This window comes from Anser brachyrhynchus, assembly GCF_964034855.1.
Source record: "Anser brachyrhynchus genome assembly, chromosome: 5".
NCBI classification, from domain to species: Eukaryota; Metazoa; Chordata; class Aves; order Anseriformes; family Anatidae; genus Anser; species Anser brachyrhynchus.
Window position 1 is genome coordinate 66,509,608 of NC_137699.1, and position 16,850 is coordinate 66,526,457.

Below are 16,850 nucleotides of genomic sequence, written 5' to 3' on the forward strand. Positions count from 1 at the left end.
GCGGAAACGGCCCTTGTGCGGGGCGGGGGCGGCGCCGCGCCGGAGCGGAGCGGACCGGGCGTGCGGCGGGGTCTGCACTGCGCGGGGCTTCGGAGGGCTGGGGGGGAGGGGGGCGAAGCGGCGCGGGGGGGGGCGGTTGCGTGCGCTTGGCCGACTCCCCTCTGTGTCGGATGGACTGCTCCGTCCCGCGGCATGCTGGGAGCTGTAGTTCTGTGGTGCGCGGCCGGTCTTTCCCCGAGCCTGGGCCGGGGCCGGGGCCGGGGCCGGGCTGTGCGCGCCGGGAGGCGCAGGTTGCCGCTGGCTGCGAGCGCGGCTGCCGGCGGTGAGGCGAGCGAGAGCCTTCGGGGGCGCTTCCCCGGAGCGTCGGGCCGGGAGGGGTGGGGGCTGCGGCAGCCGGGCACGGGTCCTCGCTGCGCTCGATCGTCGGGCTGCGCCTCGGAGGCTTTCCTCCCCCCGCGTGCTGACGGCCGGCTCTCTCCTTTCCCTGCGGCTCACCAGGGCAGAAGCAGCTCCCCGCCGCTGGGACCCCCGCGGGGTTTGTCGCCGAGCGAAGGTGGCGCAGCAGCTGAAGGGAGGAAAGCTGCAGCTGGCGTGCTGCAGTCGCAGGTTTCCCAGGAGAAAGAGCAGCCCGTCTGTCCCAGCTGTCCGGGTAAGTTGTAGCGACCTCCGGGTGAAATCCAGGTGTGCTCTAGTAATTTTCCTGCACCTCAGGCTCAAAGGCCTGATTGAATTTGCAGAACTGTGAACGGATGAACAGATTGGAGGATTTTTTTTTTTTGGAAGGAGGCAGTCCCTAAACCGATGCAGTCTAACTGCATCTAAGATGTAGGTTGTTACTTCCATAAGCTATAAAGGAACTTTACATGTTTTTTAAATGGAGTCTCATGTGCGTGCGTTTGGCTTGTCCTGATGGCTGGTGTAGGTGATTGCTCACATGACCAAAAACTCCTTGTGCTGATGTTGGATCTGCCCGTTGGTAAAGGACCGCATGTTCAGCTTTTTTTCCTTACCGCGTCGTAGTTATTTTATTATTATTTTTTTTCTGAAAGAAAGGGCGGATTTTTCATTGGTTTCTCTGTGAGCATATCGAACCAGATTGCAGTAAATACACGTAAGCGAGTAGGCTGCAGCACGTACTGGTCAGTATCAGAGTACTACTCTGCTAGCAGAGGAGAGCCAGATGAAGATGTTCAGGGTAAGGGCTTGTTCTGCCTCAAGTTGAATGGAAAGATGCTGAAGTTGAGCATCCTGGGGAATGTTTGTAGGACTATTTTTAGACGACGAAAGTTCAAATGGCTGTCGATGAAGGGGATTTTGTTGGCTCTTTTAGACAGCTATTCCTACCGAAGATCCCATTGGTTACAAAAGGTGGTAACCTTGCAGTTTCTACGGTCTGTAGCAAAATAAACTGGCAGATGAATAAATGAGCAGGCACAAATACATGTGACTCTATAGCCATGTTGTGGTTTAACGTAGCTGGCAGCTAAGCACCACATAGCCGTTGGCTTGTCCTCCCCTCTCCCTCTCTGGGATGGGGGAGAGAAATGGGAAAGTGAAGCCTGTGGGTTGAGATAAAGACAGCTTATAAAAACAGGAAAATAATAATAATAATGATAATAGTACTACTAATAATAATGTGCACAAACAAGTGATGCGCAATGCAATTGCTCGCCACCTGCTGACCGATGCCCAGCCTATCCGCAAGCAGCTGGTCCCCCCAGTCCTGCTAGCCACCCCTATATATTGTTTAGCATGACGTCAGATGGTATGGAATACCCCTTTGGCCAGTTTGGGTCAGCTGTCCTGGGTCTGTCCCCTCCCAGCTCCTGCTGCACCCCCAGCCTGCTTGCTGGCAGGACAGAGCGAGAAGCTGAAAAGTCCTTGGCCTGGTGTAAACACTGCTCTGCAACAATTAAAACATCAGCATGTTATCAACACTTTTCTCAGCCTAATCCTAAACATAGCACCCTACCAGCTACTAGGAGGAAAATTAACTCTATATTAGCTGAAACCAGGACAAGCTGAGGTTAAATAACCTGCAGTTTCTTCTGTTTTATCTTTCAAAGAATGTTCTTGCTGAGCGCCTGAGCTTTTTGCTCACCTTACCGAGGAAAGGAATGGCTGTGCTTCTTCCCCCCTCATCCCTATTTTTTTTCCTCTTCTCCCTCGATGACAGGGACTTGAAATGTTTTTCTCAGATGTCCATGTGAAAGTTTTAAAGAATGCTAATGGTGAACACTGACAGAATTGGGTGACTTTTTAAAGGTGGAGGGTAAAGAACGTGGAAATTCCTAGTACGTTAATGTTACGTTGTTAACAAAACTGATGTAATAGCCACTTGCTGTTTCTGTTTTTTTGGTTTGGCTTGGTTTTCCTTTCAGTAGTCTCCCGAAAGGCTTTTGTTGACAAAACTTTGGTCTGCTTCAGCTTTAAGAATTACCCTAGAAATAATGAACAAGTGCTTGCAGGGCTTTCCAGAATGCTAATTGTAGTCAGTCAAGAATAACTTGGGAGGCAATTCCTTTCACGTAATCGTAGAGTGGTTTGGGTTGGAAGGGACGCTTAAAGATCATCTAGTCCATCCCCCCTGCCTCGATCAGTGGCGTCTTGCACTAGGTCAGGTTGCTCAAAGCCCCATCCAGCCCAGCTTTGAGTACCTCCAGTAATGAGGCCTCTACAACTTCTCTGGGCAGCCTGTTTCAGTGTCTTACTGCCCTCATTGAGAAGAACTTCTTCCTTTTGTTCAATCTAAATCTATCTTCCTTCAGTTTAAAACTTGTCTTGCCTTGTCGCTACAGGCCCTGGTAACAAGTCCTTGCCTGTCTCTTTTGTAAGTCCGCTATACGTGTTTAAAGGTAGTAATGAGGTCTCCCCAGAGCCTTCTCTTCTCCGGGCTGAAGTGTGACACAGCCCTTCCCCTGGTGCTGGCTTGCAGGTCAGTGCCAAGCTACCGGAAGGAGGTTTTTATGTACTTTGCTACTTCCTTCAAAGGGAAGTTGAAGTACAGACAAGCTGACTGAGAACACTCCAAAGTGGTAGACGCGAGACATTTTGTAGGACGCCAGCTCTTTTCCTCTGTGAGCGGAAGGAAAGCTTGTTCGGGCACAGGTATCTATCACAGAGGGATGCAGCTCTCGTTACCACTTCTGCTGACTCCTGAAGTGTTCCTATGCGCTGGTCTGATATCCCTGCCCATCTGTGGCAGAAGAGTTTGTCCCTCAGATTGCAGAAGCAGCATTGTGGAATTTAGGTTTTGGAATGTATTGAGATTGTACTCCTGAAATCTGATCTATTGCAAGATACTACCTATCCTTTCAAACCTTGCTTCTCTGAAATCCAAGTCGTTGTCATTACCCCAGAAATACCGAAGGGAGAAATGCTCCATTGAGCAAATTATCAGAAAGACAGAATCAATTTAGGCAAGCCTCTCTCCCGTGGAATTTGTGGATTCCTTAAACTGGCCTGGCAGGAGTATTTGAAGTAAATACTATCCAAGAAAAATTAATTCTCACGTGTCCCCTCAAGACTAGGAGATGGTTACCCAGCAAAATGCTTGCTCGAGGCACGGGCTCAACAGCTGATTAAGTAATTGGAGTGTGTGGGATAAAATACTGCAGACAGCACAGTCCACGCATTTGGTTGTTTAATGCCACTGAGATATGCTTTTATAGCAGAAATGTGTCAGAATTAACAGTAATACAAGGAAACGATGCAAACCTGGAGGTAGGCAGTGAGCTTTGTGAGCAGGGAGTGCTGGTGTGGCCCTGTTCCTCTGACTACACCTGTGCGAATCAAGTAGGGGAAGTGAGTATGGATGTGGTATTTCAGCCCTTTCAGGGAGCTGAACGTCACCTGAAAAGATGACGACATCCCTCCCCTGAAGGACCTGCCCACCACAGTCTGTAGCATTGTGTGCATTTGTAGATTGCTGGGCCTGAGAGTAGGGGACTATGGGATGTTGGGGCTGGGATTTGATTTGGGGATTCCCCCCAGCCCCACAAGCTTAGCTTTTAAGTTAAAGCTTGGAAATAAAAGAGGGAGTGAGGGAAGAAAAAAGCAAAGCCTTACAGAGCCTCAGCTCCATTGAGGAACGAATAACAGTCTGTCTGCTTCTGGAAGAACTTCCCACTGCTGAGGATAGATGGGGTGGACCCCAAAAACTAGGTGGGATTCTGTGTGAGCTGGTAATACTGCCAGCAGGACTCCATAGCTGACGAGAGACATTATTTGTTTTGATGTCTGTCACAATGAAAAATGCTTGTTTCATCCAACTTGGGGAAGTAGTATCAAACTCACAGACAAACAATATTAGTAAGACTCTATTATACAGTCATTGTGAAAGTTTAGCATAGCGAAGAAACTGTGTGTATAAGGTGAAAAATGGAGTCATACCTCCGAGAAGTCCCAGTTTGTGGTCTTTAATCTTTTTTCTTGTTTTTTTTTTGGGGGGGGGGAGGGGAGGGAAGGGGGGTAATGAGGGAGAGAGACGAACATTACCAAAAAGGTGACAAAATCCGTGCCTAAAAAGCTCACCTGCTACAGCTTTTATAAATGATCTTTGCACTGCAAGTTTCAGTTTTCATGAAGCCAAATTGACATAAATCTGAAAATTTCCATGGGTTTAAAAGAACGCTTACTGAAATATTCTTGTCATTCACAGTAATAATGGAGTGAGTGAACTTGTTCCGCATAGTGACCTTACTTTATTTTTTTTGTATTCCAGCAAACCTGTGCAATCCCAGGAGTGTAAGTACAGTCTTGTGTAGCATCGTCATTCTGCCCCACCACTCTGATATCTAACAAGGTAATACTTTCTGGATGTTGTCTACAAATTCTTTCCTTTCTTATGTAAGAGGTAGATGCATGTATTGCCTAGTTTGTCATAGATTGTTGCTGAAGTACTGTTTTATTTGTATTTGTGAAGACAGCAGAATCAAAGATAGCAGCTCGGCGACTTCCACCGAGATGGTCATTAAGATAAAACAGTGAAGTTTCTAGCATATATTAAAAAGCCTGGAGGAGTTAGCATAGCTTGCAGGAAATTGTGCTGGAAAGAGATGATATTTGACAGCAAACATGAAAATGTTGTCTTTTTACCAAGAATGATGAGAACTGCCGCGTCCGCCCTGTGTTTGGATGGGTAAGTGGGGTGAGTGAGTTAAGAGGAGCTGAGCATAGAGTTTGTGGCGGAATTGAGAAACGAATGAGATAATTTAACCTCTTTTCCGTGCATGTCTTTTTTTTTAAATCCCATACTTTTGTTATTATCAGGAATTTTTAATGTAACTCTCTATTTTAACTGGTTTGGTTTTGTGGATAGCAGCTAACTATAGAAAGAACTAAGATCCTGAAGTGTCCTTGGAGCCGCTAACTCTACTTCTTTATCTCTTCCCTAAGAAGACGTCCTGGATTTAAAGACGGTGTGTATTAAATGAAGTATGAGAAGAAACAGCTTCTTCAGACACTGGCGCTCCTCTTCTTCAGCTCGTGCAGAAGGCTGACAGCCTGTCTCACTCTTGTCAGTGCTATCCCACCAGCTCCTGTAGGAGCTCAGCACCGCGTTTGGCCTGTTGCGATCTTCCCGCTCCCCTCATTTCTGTGCTGCAACGCCACCATGCACGAGAAGTCAGGTAGGATCTGAAGACCTTTGAAATTGCTAAAGAATCAAACCTCAGCTGTCAGTTTTAGCCCATTGTATTCCAGACGTTTGCTTTGCTGGATGATAGTTTCGTTTTTGATTTTGTAATACGTTCTTTGTAGAGGTTATTTTAAGCAGACAAGTAGGTAGCCTCCTTCTTTCGGTGGATTTGTGCAGGTTTTAGCTGAGCTTTGCACATCTGAGCGATTGCCCAGTGGCTGTTCTGGTCTTGACGCGTCCCTAAAACCTTTGTCCGCCTCGCCCCTCCTCTTTGTGTATTAAGATGCATGTTTGCGTAAAAATTATGTACACCGTGCATAAGCTCCCCAGTGGTTATGGGGCATTTTCAGCATTTCACAGATAAGACTCTGTGTTTACTTAATCACTTAGGCATAGTCCTGGCTTTCAGCGTAGGCATAGCTAATGATTGTTACTCAAGTGGTTATGAAGTTCCCAACGTTTGTTTGTTTATATATATATATGTAGAGAGAGAGAGAGAGATACATACACATATGTATATGTATGTATATACATAAATGAAACTGAGTCTGTGGAGTAAAAGACTTGTCTGCTTGCTGTATATACTCACGTATCAGCAGACTCATACGCAAGCTGATCCAAACTGGGTGCCAAGCTGTGCCTTTTTTGTCGCATGGAATATGCAATCTGTGCACCTCAGGTGTACCTTATCTATTAACTATCTCTTACATCGTGCTACCCCATTAATATCAGTGGATGTACCCAGCACCACCTTGGGGCTACATAGAATGTGGAAATTTCTAGTATGTTAATGTTACTCTGTTAACAAAACTGACGTACTAGCTGCATGCTGTTTCTATTTTTTTGTTTTTCTTTTCAGTAGCCTCCCCAAAAGTTTTTGTGGACATGTTGTGTATCTTTTCTTGTTCTTCCAGGATTCACTTGGCAGGGAAGACAACCATGGAATCCAAGGGCTGTGGACAACCATCTACCAGATGGTTGTTGAAGATGCCTTCGGTCACGTCATTTGTCCTTTTAGCTCGCCCTTTCCTTTATCTTGAGTTGAATTTTTGTGCAGCGCTATGTTTGCAGTGGTAACACTGCTGCTGAGGTGTTTTCGATTAAAAACGATCTTAACTGTAATAGTGAATTCACTGAGTGTGGCTTTGTATAACGACTTCCACGACCATAACATTTTTCTCCTTTGTCACAGATAGGAGGAAAACTCTTTAGAGAGAGATGGAGAAGGAATTAATTATACCTCTGCCTCATCCCATGAGACCAGAAGACGTGTAGTAACTGTAAGCTGCAATTCTCAGGAGACATACTAAGCATCTCTGGTTCCTTCTCGGCCTGCCCCCCTAAGGCCTTAGGGATGAGAAATCTTAGGCTTAATGTTTTTCTCTATGAAATACTGTCGTGTTAAGGGGCGTAGCTGACTAACTGTTACGGATATGGTCGGATTCGGGGTACTGAACTACCAGGGTCACGGATTCACCAATAACGTAGCACACCCTCGCTCTAGTTGTGTTCAATGAGAACTGTCACGGCTAGGAACAATGCAACGAAGGGCAGTTTATTACAGCAACAGGGACACAGGTTCTTTGGAATTGCCGGCGATAAATTCACTGTCCGCAAAAGCAAGCGAGCACGCATGAAATACACGGGTACTCGTCCTGGCTATTAACGCATTAAAAGGCACAAAGGCTCTAGAGATTTGAGTTTCTACGGAGATGCCTGGTACAGCCAAGCATTCAGATCTTACCCCACGACATCCCAGTGCGGGGGGAAGAGAGGCTCAGCCCGTCGACTGATCCCGGAAGTCAGAAAGGTATCCTTCGTGATGGTATCTTCCCTAACATCCCCTTTCACTTAAGCCAATTTACATTATCCACCAATCTGTTCTCTTTAGAGACCAGTGATAGGACCCGTGGGAATGGTGTCAACCTGCAGCAGGAGAGGTTCAGGCTAGACATCAGGAAGAGGTTCTTCACTGAGAGGGTTGTTGAGCACTGGAACAGTCTCCCCAGGGCGGTAGTCGCTTCACCAAGTCTGCCGGAGTTTAAGAAGCATTTGGACTGTGCACTTAGCCATATGGTCTGAATTTTTGGGTTGACCTGTGTGATGCCGGGAGTTGGGCTCGATGATCCTTGTGGATCCCTTCCAATTCGGGATATTCTATGACTCTGTGATTATTTTCTGTCCCTTTTAGGTGGAGCTTGAGTGACTCTAGTCAGGCGTATCTTGGTTATGATTTGTAAAGTTTTCTTGCTTTCGTTTAAAGCTATAGGGGTCTGAGAAATTCAGAGCGTGTGCTCAGTGAGGGGCGGTCGCAGCTTGGAGGCATGGAGCTTTTGGGATGGAGGTGTGTTTTGGTATTATAGTGATGATATAATGAGCAAAAGTTCACTAGAGTACAACGTTCTGTCAAAACCATGACAGGTGGTTGGCTCAGGGTGTGAGAAACAAAGTTGTGTTTTTGCAGTAGAGAATTACTTTTCTGTATTCCAAGGTAATCGTGTAGTCATAATAAGGAGAAATGCTAAGTAGATAAGTGAAGGGAATGAGGACACAGACTCCAAGATAGTCGAGAAATGGAGACCCTTTATTGTTCCAATGCCAGATATTATATAGCTTTCTGAACCAGCTACATGCACTGCACGCAGCTAGCGTGCGTAGTTACAGACTTCTGATTAGTGCATTCCTTTTGATCATGCATAGCCCTCTATAGGCCCGTCCGAGCCTAGCAACTTCTTACTGGTTCCCACTTTCTCTTATTCTAGCCTGGTTACCACTCTATGCCTGTGAGTAACCTTCTTCTTAACCCTTAGTGCACCGCTGTATCAATCAGCTCCAGTTTATCACCGAATGGGTCACCTGTAGATAAGTGGACAGTAGAAGGCCTCACTGTTCCAAAATAAGGTAGAAGCTTGAGAAAAACAAGATGAGCAGTGTGAGAACAGTAAAACAAAGATCACAAGTTCTCAAAACATAAAGGAGAAATTAAAGGGTTGAAAAAACAGAAAAATTGTACATACGTGGTATAGAGGAGCGTCAAGTAGCTTGTGAACCTGTAGTACTTAGCCAATGAGGAAACAGGGGAGGTGATCAGGCGTCGGGTAATAGGGAATAAAAGGTTATGATTTGTTTACTAAAATGCGTTCCTGATTGACAGGATGCCCGCCATTGCAATCACGAATAAAATAGCTTCACAGAAGATCCTGTCTGAAGAAAATTATTTGAGATTTTTCTCACAAGGATGGTAAACATGCAGCTTATCAGTCTTGGTGCGCATAAGAGCATCAGGTCACCGTCTCATCACAGAGCCTATCCGTGGTGTCTCCACTCTGCTCTACGCTCTGTACTGTTCCTTAGAGTCAGCACACCAAGTTCCCCTAGTGCAATAGCATGTAAAGTTGGAGGCCTAGGGAACGCTTAGGTAGCGCAGCTACCCTCCACCCTGAAAGCTTTTTCAATGCTGCACATTTTCTTTAAAATGTGAATATTAGTTTAATTTGCCTAGTTACTTAAGGCAATTACTCCACAAGTACCAAAAGCGATATGGAGAAGCCTACTTCCAGCATCTCTGTTGGTAATAATAGCTTCATACTTGTGTGCTTATCCTCATGCCTTTTCCTTTCAAATACTGGAAAGGCAGAGACTGTTCAACAGAGTCATCTCTGATCCAAAAACCAAAACTCTGATTTCATCCCAAACTAATGCTGTCTGATGTCAGTAAAACTGCTATTACTCTCGGTCATCCTGGCTGTCGCAATTGTGCCTCTGTTGGACTCTCTGTCCAACCCTGTTGATCACCCCTGTCCCGCTCCCTGCCCCCCCGGTGGTTCTTCTGTCCCTCTGCCCTGCTGTCTGTCTGTCCACCCAGTTCCTCTCTTGCTGCTTGTATCCCACTTGTGCCCTTTTCCTTTTTCTTCCTCCTTCTGTGCCTCACAGCCCATTTCTGCAGGAGGCAGCTGTTCCCCAGGGCATGGATGCTGAGACGGACGGATGGACCTGCTGGATGCCTGAGCCCCGCAGCCCCCCAGGGGAAGGGGAGAATGTCTGGGCAGGGAGTTCTGCCGCAGTCTCCCTCCCAGGAGTCCTGCGTAAGAGTTTAATAAAGTTTGCTTTCTGGCTTGTGCTGCCCTCTGTGTTTGTGGACACTGTAAGTGGCTGTGGCTGTGCTGCTAGGTGCAGGTTCCTGGGTGTGGAGGGGGCAGGGGCTGGGGTGTTGGCCCCATGTTTATTGTCCATGGGGGAGCCAATGGACACAGACAAGCGATCTGGGTGTGGGGGCCACCCTGCTGGGGAGGCTGCAGGCGGGGGGGGGCAAGGGCAGCAATGGTGGGGGTAGGCCTGTGCTGTGTTTGCTCCCTGGGCCAGGTGTGCTGGGACTGGTCTGCGCAGAGGGAGTGATTGGCGAGCGTGACCTGGGCTGTGGCTGCTGCGGAGCAGCAGGTGAGGGAGGGCCTGGGTGTCCGTGGCAGAGGGGAGGGAAGGGTGTTGGGGCGGCTGGGTCCTGCGGGACCTGTGGCTGGGGTAGTAGGCGGCGGATCAGAAAGCACGGGTTTGACTCTGGGGCGGGGTGTCAGCTGGGTCAGGTGGCTGGGAGCGTCTTGCCCCACAGCATGCTGGGAGTTGTGGTCTTTGAGCTCCGGGCTTTTGATCGGCCACATTGGTTTCCAGAGCATGCTGCGAACTGTAGTTTCACGTTGCCGCTCAGCAGGGGGCCTTTTAGGATGGGCAGTTACTTCCTCCGTGCCCGTGGAGCGGGGTGCTTTTTCTTGCCGTTCTTGTGTGGTGTTCCACGCGGCTCCCGCCGCTTCCCTTAACGAGCAGACGGCCTGGGAAGCCGTGCCTGCCGTTCTGTTTCCGCCCATGCATGGAGCAGGGTGGCGCGGCGGCGCCTGGTGTCACCTGGTGGCCGAACAGCGAGCGGTGCTGTAGGCGAAGAGGCGCTGCGGTGACGCGTCGCTCTCTGCTCCCACCTGCTGGCGAAAGGGAGGTACTGCAGACGGAGGAGATGCGCATGCGCTGTAGCAACTGCCAGGCTTTGTGCCCCGCAGCATGCCGGGAGTTGTGGTCTTTGGGTTTTGAGCTTCCTGCCGGCCATGTTGGTTTCCGTGGCATGCCGGGAAATGTAGTTTTTCACATTGCCGCTCAGCTTCCTAGTGGGTAAGGGCACGTTGCTCAGGGTAGTTACTTCCTCCCTGAGACGACATGTAAAAGTAATTCTTGAAAAAGTAATTCATGAAAAGTAATTCTTTTCCCATGTTTTGTTCATGATGTTTGTAGTGTGCCTTTTTATGTGTGTGTTTGGCCTGGAGCTGTCCTGCCTGGCAATTAGTGATGGTAGCTAATGTGGTGGTCCAACAGTGCAATAATACATTGTCCTGACTCTTTTGGGAAAGACATCTGGTCTGTCTCTGGGCGACTACTCAAGCTCTGGGTGAGTACTTAAGGGCAGCTGGCACAGTCTTTTTTTTTCCAACAGTAGGTAAACCTTAGGAGGAGCCGGTCAAAGGAAACAGCACTTTCTGGAACTGTCAAGTTCTTGTTCGGCAACTTGGTGGCTGGCTTGATCTGCCTTTTCAGATGTAAAGGCAAGCGGACTGCTGTTTTGAAATGATAAAATTAAAAACATGAAGTTTGTCAAATGTGGCAGTGCCTGTTTGCAGTCTGTTTATTGCTTTTGCTAGTGGTAGGTAACACTTCTGAGGAATCGGTCGAATGAAAGAGCACCTTCTGGAACTGTGAAGCTCTGCGTTGGCAACTCGGTGACTGGCTTGACCTACTGTCCATTTCCAGAGGGAAGCGGAAAGCTGTTTTGAAGGGAAGCTGTTCTGAAATTAAAAAAGAAAAAAAATAATGGCGCTGCTCTATGGCACCTGGAGGACCACCGCTCTGTGTGACAGTTAAAAGAATGTGATTTGGAGATGGAGAGCAGCAGAGGTAAAGCAGCTGGGAAGAGAGGTATAAGTATTGCAGAGGTATTGCAGTAGGTAGGTAGGCTGTGGTTATGAGGTGCCTCAGGGTGTGCTTTGTCTTGTTTCTGCAGTTCCCTCGTGCAGCCGTGGAGAGGTGAATTCCCCATGTTGTGGAGTGGTGCAAAAAGGTGAGAGGGTTGTCAGCCCGGTCAGTTTCCTTCACCAAAGCTAAGGTAAGTCTTTCAGGAGAAACAGGCTGATTGCCTGTGCTGCACTCTGCACGCTGTTGACCTAAGCCAGACCAAAAACAGGGCTGCTGTTCCTCCTGCTCTCTTTATCTCTTCTCATGCACGGCCCCTCCCATTTTCCACATGATTAGAGCAGGCATTCTGCCTGGGCTGCTCTTTGGGGGTAGGGGCTTTGTTTTTCCTTCACTCAGTTGCAGGGTTCTTTAGGTGGGTCAGAGCCTATGGACTGATGCATTTCAAATTGAGACCGGTAAGCCCATCTTTTTGAGGTAACTAGTAGGGTCTGTTAGAGCAAAGCTGCCAGGTGCCCCCCCACCTTGCAGGTGGCTGCCAAATGCCCCCCCCCCCCGGCCTTGCAGGTGGCCGCGTTTGAGCTTGGATCTACTTTCCAGGTACAGAGGCAAGTGGACTGGTCTTTTGAAATGATAAAATTAAATATAGGGTCACCTGTGGTGTTGAAGGGTGGGTGGTAATGCTGGCAGCTGAATGTTTATCTTTTGACCGTGTTTTCCTTTGTTCAAGCTGAAATGCAGTGCGCAATACAGGATGTTGCGACCTGAGCTACCTCAGGCAAGGTGAGCAATGAACAGAGGTAGCAGTTATTTTTGGGGTACGGTTGTCACTGCAGTTAAGTTATTACAAAAAGTAGAATAAAAATCCATTTTGCCTTTTAGAGGTGCTCTAGGTGGCTTGAGAGCAGATGGAAACATCTGCCTCGGGGGTTAGGTGAGTGGGTGAAGTAAAAGAGCGGTTGAGAGTAACTGTCCTAGGGGTGCTGTGGCTTTTGCTGCTGTGGTTGCTTTCTCTTCTGCTTATCAGGTGCCACAGGCAAGGCGGACTGTGGTAGTCTTTGGAAAAGGAGCAAAGCAGGTCACTGGAATGCTGTTTGGTTCCTGAGAAAGGTGTTGTAGAGGAAAAAGGTGGTCTGGCGTGGCAGCTCCTGATGGTGGTCTGCTTCAGTAGGTGAAGCGGTGCCTGAAGCCCCATCCCGTGTGTCTGCGTTTGGGTTGGGGTTGCACCTTGGTGAGTGTAGGGATAGGATTTAAGCTGGTGCAGCAGAGGGCCAGGCTCCATTGTCCTGTAGTGTGTTTTGACCTATCAGCATAGCCTTTTGGTTTTCAGATAGCCTACTCAAGTACGTGATTTATGCTGCGAGTGATGTTATTACATGGAATTGATCTTTTTTTCTGGTGTGTAATCCGTTATGCTCCTAGATTTTTCTTCCTGTATAAAAACAACGGTTTAAGCCGCTTGCAGTTGAAAAAAACTTCAGTTACTTGCTTGGTCATATTGTCCTTTCAATATTCAAAGCTGCAGCAAAAGCATGGGTATTGTTGCTTCTAGAAACACCCCAGTTGTCTTGTCTGCAGTCTGCATGCTGTTGAGCTAAACCAGATTTAAAAAAAAACAACAACACAGTAAACAGAAACAAGAAAGAAACCACCACAGCTGCTGCTGCTTGTGCTCTTTCTACTTTCTTGTGCTTTGCCCCTCCCCTTTCCCAGGTGATTGGGTTTGGGTGCTGGGCGGGGCCAAATGGTATATGAGCCCCAGGTATGCCATTAGGGAGTTCATTGTGCCTGGGCTGCTCTTTGGGGTAAGTGCTTTGTTTTTCCTTCAGTCAGTTGCAGGGTTCTTTGGGCAGGTTGGAGTCTATGGATTTCTAGATTTTAAGTGCTTGGAAATCACTTACTAGAGGGATATTTAGCAGAGGCTGCTGGCTCACTTGTTTTTGGGATGGTGGGATCCACTTGTGTTTTTGGGTTATATTTGAATCTCTAGACGTATGAAGGCACTTGTGTAACTCTCCAGAGGACTAAAAAGAGCTTGATTACACACTGCAAGAGGCTTGACCACGTAGGCGCAGTATTACCAAGAGACTGAGCAGGGTCGTATCAGAGTTACCTTTTTCATCTATAAAGGGTAAGTCTGTGAATACCCCTGCTGGGGCTGCTGTGTGTTCATGGCTTTTTGGCATTTGTGGAGCTCAGTTGTTTTTTTTGTGTGTGTATGTTCTTTTTTTTTTTCTTTTGAGAGCCAAATAGTGTGTGTGCTGAGCGTGGTTGGCAGGAGGAGGTGGGGAATTGTCTGGCAGGGGAGCTGTTCAGGACTGGTAGGTTTGGTTTCTAGGAGCGTGCGGCATCCTTCCTGTGCGATGCCGCTGATTGTTGGGCAGGAACGTTCCAGCTCGTGTGTCTTAAACAATGTAGCTTGTGCCGTGTGTGTTGTGTGGCCCGGGCAGAGTTTGCCGCGGCGCTGTGAGCGAAGAATCTCAGTTCGAGCTGGTGAGCAGCTGAAGCAAAGGAGCTGGGAAGAGAGAGGTATTGCAGCAGGTACGCTGTGGCTGTGAGGTGCCTCAGGGTGTGCTTTTCTCTTGTCTCTGCAGGGGCTTCATGAAGTCTTGGACGGGGAAATGCCCGTGTCACAGAACAATGAGGGAAGGTGAGAGTTTTATCAGCCTGGTGATCCCTGATCTGACGCGAAGGGAAGACATTCAGGTGTTTCCCTCTGAGGGTCTGAGGTGAGGCTGTTTGGGACAGAGGAGCAGCGTGGCAGGTGGAGGCTTGCAAGCACAGCGGTCATTTTGTCCTTCTGTGTTCCCAGGTGGCATGGGTGATGGTGGCCGTTCCTTTCGAGCTTGGATCTAACTTGCAGGTACAGAGGCAAGTGGACTGCTGTTTTGAAACGAAAACATTAAATGTGGGGTGACTTCTGTTGTTGAGGGATGGGTGCTAATGCTGTCAGCTGAATGTTTATCGTCTGACTGTGTTTTCCTTTGTTCAAGCTGAAATGCAGTGCGCAATACAGGACGTTGCGACCTGAGCTACCTCAGGCAAGGTGAGCAATGAACAGAGGTAGCAGTTATTTTTGGGGTACGGTTGTCACTGCAGTTAAGTTATTACAAAAAGTAGAATAAAAATCCATTTTGCCTTTTAGAGGTGCTCTAGGTGGCTTGAGAGCAGATGGAAACATCTGCCTCGGGGGTTAGGTGAGTGGGTGAAGTAAAAGAGCGGTTGAGAGTAACTGTCCTAGGGGTGCTGTGGCTTTTGCTGCTGTGGTTGCTTTCTCTTCTGCTTATCAGGTGCCACAGGCAAGGCGGACTGTGGTAGTCTTTGGAAAAGGAGCAAAGCAGGTCACTGGAATGCTGTTTGGTTCCTGAGAAAGGTGTTGTAGAGGAAAAAGGTGGTCTGGCGTGGCAGCTCCTGATGGTGGTCTGCTTCAGTAGGTGAAGCGGTGCCTGAAGCCCCATCCCGTGTGTCTGCGTTTGGGTTGGGGTTGCACCTTGGTGAGTGTAGGGATAGGATTTAAGCTGGTGCAGCAGAGGGCCAGGCTCCATTGTCCTGTAGTGTGTTTTGACCTATCAGCATAGCCTTTTGGTTTTCAGATAGCCTACTCAAGTACGTGATTTATGCTGCGAGTGATGTTATTACATGGAATTGATCTTTTTTTCTGGTGTGTAATCCGTTATGCTCCTAGATTTTTCTTCCTGTATAAAAACAACGGTTTAAGCTGCTTGCAGTTGAAAAAAACTTCAGTTACTTGCTTGGTCATATTGTCCTTTCAATATTCAAAGCTGCAGCAAAAGCATGGGTATTGTTGCTTCTAGAAACACCCCAGTTGTCTTGTCTGCAGTCTGCATGCTGTTGAGCTAAACCAGATTTAAAAAAAAAACAACAACACAGTAAACAGAAACAAGAAAGAAACCACCACAGCTGCTGCTGCTTGTGCTCTTTCTACTTTCTTGTGCTTTGCCCCTCCCCTTTCCCAGGTGATTGGGTTTGGGTGCTGGGCAGGGCCAAATGGTATATGAGCCCCAGGTATGCCATTAGGGAGTTCATTGTGCCTGGGCTGCTCTTTGGGGTAAGTGCTTTGTTTTTCCTTCAGTCAGTTGCAGGGTTCTTTGGGCAGGTTGGAGTCTATGGATTTCTAGATTTTAAGTGCTTGGAAATCACTTACTAGAGGGATATTTAGCAGAGGCTGCTGGCTCACTTGTTTTTGGGATGGTGGGATCCACTTGTGTTTTTGGGTTATATTTGAATCTCTAGACGTATGAAGGCACTTGTGTAACTCTCCAGAGGACTAAAAAGAGCTTGATTACACACTGCAAGAGGCTTGACCACGTAGGCGCAGTATTACCAAGAGACTGAGCAGGGTCGTATCAGAGTTACCTTTTTCATCTATAAAGGGTAAGTCTGTGAATACCCCTGCTGGGGCTGCTGTGTGTTCATGGCTTTTTGGCATTTGTGGAGCTCAGTTGTTTTTTTTGTGTGTGTATGTTCTTTTTTTTTTTCTTTTGAGAGCCAAATAGTGTGTGTGCTGAGCGTGGTTGGCAGGAGGAGGTGAGGAATTGTCTGGCAGGGGAGCTGTTCAGGACTGGTAGGTTTGGTTTCTAGGAGCGTGCGGCATCCTTCCTGTGCGATGCCGCTGATTGTTGGGCAGGAACGTTCCAGCTCGTGTGTCTTAAACAATGTAGCTTGTGCAGTGTGTGTTGTGTGGCCCGGGCAGAGTTTGCCGCGGCGCTGTGAGCGAAGAATCTCAGTTCGAGCTGGTGAGCAGCTGAAGCAAAGGAGCTGGGAAGAGAGAGGTATTGCAGCAGGTACGCTGTGGCTGTGAGGTGCCTCAGGGTGTGCTTTTCTCTTGTCTCTGCAGGGGCTTCATGAAGTCTTGGACGGGGAAATGCCCGTGTCACAGAACAATGAGGGAAGGTGAGAGTTTTATCAGCCTGGTGATCCCTGATCTGACGCGAAGGGAAGACATTCAGGTGTTTCCCTCTGAGGGTCTGAGGTGAGGCTGTTTGGGACAGAGGAGCAGCGTGGCAGGTGGAGGCTTGCAAGCACAGCGGTCATTTTGTCCTTCTGTGTTCCCAGGTGGCATGGGTGATGGTGGCCGTTCCTTTCGAGCTTGGATCTAACTTGCAGGTACAGAGGCAAGTGGACTGCTGTTTTGAAACGAAAACATTAAATGTGGGGTGACTTCTGTTGTTGAGGGATGGGTGCTAATGCTGTCAGCTGAATGTTTATCGTCTGACTGTGTTTTCCTTTGTTCAGGCTGAAACGC

At 48.1% G+C, this 16,850-nt stretch overlaps 1 protein-coding gene across 4 annotated transcripts in view; it reads left to right on the forward strand.

The window, feature by feature from the left end:
* Nucleotides 1–9,761, forward strand: part of LOC308195718 (delta-1-pyrroline-5-carboxylate synthase-like) — a 66,895-nt gene extending 57,134 nt beyond the window's left edge. The window contains exons 15-18 of one of the 4 annotated variants that reach the window (XM_080593606.1): nucleotides 499–649; nucleotides 4,724–4,804; nucleotides 5,398–5,630; nucleotides 6,553–6,760. Coding sequence is in view for 3 of the 4 variants with exons in the window: in XM_080593609.1 (XP_080449735.1) it covers nucleotides 9,127–9,213 (87 nt within the window). In the remaining variant the exon portion in view is untranslated. The other 3 variants (XM_080593613.1, XM_080593609.1, XM_080593611.1) reach the window with 3 other exon arrangements.
* The last annotated feature ends 7,089 nt before the right edge of the window (nucleotides 9,762–16,850 follow it).